The 1,201-nt window shown below is 37.1% G+C and overlaps 1 protein-coding gene across 1 annotated transcript in view; it reads left to right on the top strand.

The window, feature by feature from the left end:
• Positions 1 to 349: 349 nt before the first annotated feature.
• LOC106882178 (low-density lipoprotein receptor-related protein 2-like) overlaps positions 350 to 1,201 on the top strand; it is a gene marked incomplete at its 3' end in the record, with an annotated part of 1,811 nt that continues 959 nt past the window's right edge. The window contains exon 1 of the mRNA XM_014932765.1: positions 350 to 568. Coding sequence (XP_014788251.1) covers positions 400 to 568 — 169 coding nt within the window. The remainder of the gene's footprint in view (positions 569 to 1,201) is intronic.

Below are 1,201 nucleotides of genomic sequence, written 5' to 3'. Positions count from 1 at the left end.
AGGATTTTCTGTTGTAACCCAATGCAAGGAGGACAATAGGTACAAACAAAAATTCCTCCCTTGAATTTAATAGATGCATATTTTTCATTGGTTCTCCACCAATGCTCCTATTTTCCCTAATATTTGACGAAACATTCATATCTACTGATCAGTCGATCTCTTCATCATGGCATCATTTTTGCTTCCCGTGCATTAGAATAATATCTGACCCTTTATGGTTACACCAGGTGGCTGTTTTTATTCAAATGCTCCACCAGTATTCTTTATTTCCATGCATGTGTGTATGCTTCTTTCTCTCTCTCATCATCATAAATCTTATACTTGTTTCCCATGCACTTTTTCAGCTGGATGTACTGGACAGATATAAACAGTTACAACCCCAAAATAGAAAGGTCTTGGATGACTGGTGAGAGAAGACAAGTTTTAGTTAACAAAGAACTGGCACGACCAAGTGGAATTGCCATCGATTACTTCATGAACAATCGTGTGTTCTGGTCTGATTCCAAATTCAACAGAATCCTATCAATGAAACCGGATGGCACCGACCAAGTGGTTGTTATTGGAAATGGTATCAGATTTATTTATTTTTGCTTATGAAAAGGCAATGGGATAGGGGCAGTACCCAAGGTCTTTTTACAGGGCTTCCAAATGTTTTCTTTTTAATCTGGTCTCAATGTTCACAACAGTGGATTCTGCTAAAAGTATTCAAGGGACAGTTGGCATGTTAAACGGGAGCAATGGCTTATATCTACCCCCTTTAAGTACAGGTTCAAATAAAATCCATCCACCTAACTGGGTTCTGCACAGTTTTTGTGAAGTCTAATTTCATTCGGAGTTCTTCAATTGACCTGATACTATTGTCATGATGGCTGCTTGTTGGAACTGGAGAGTGTTGTATTGTTGAAGACCATCGTTGTGTGGTCAAGCTGGATGCATGTGTTATAAATGAAACAAACTCATGAATGTTTAACGTATTTATTGATAGAAATGATTTACTGTGTTGACGATCTAGAAAAGGAAAACGCAGATGATATAACTGCCAGCTGGGAGGAGAGGACCATGCTGTGTCTTGTTAAAGGCTAGCTGTAGTACATTGTGTGTGATTGTCTGAAGCTGTCTCTTGCTGTTTTTTAATTGTTTGCTTATTTAAAATTATATATATATATGGCCACATGTATATATATGTATATATATATATATA

This window comes from Octopus bimaculoides, unplaced genomic scaffold, assembly GCF_001194135.2.
Source record: "Octopus bimaculoides isolate UCB-OBI-ISO-001 unplaced genomic scaffold, ASM119413v2 Scaffold_193863, whole genome shotgun sequence".
Lineage (NCBI taxonomy): Eukaryota > Metazoa > Mollusca > Cephalopoda > Octopoda > Octopodidae > Octopus > Octopus bimaculoides.
The sequence above is the reverse complement of the archived record's forward strand: the minus strand, read 5'-3'. Positions and strand labels throughout refer to the sequence as shown.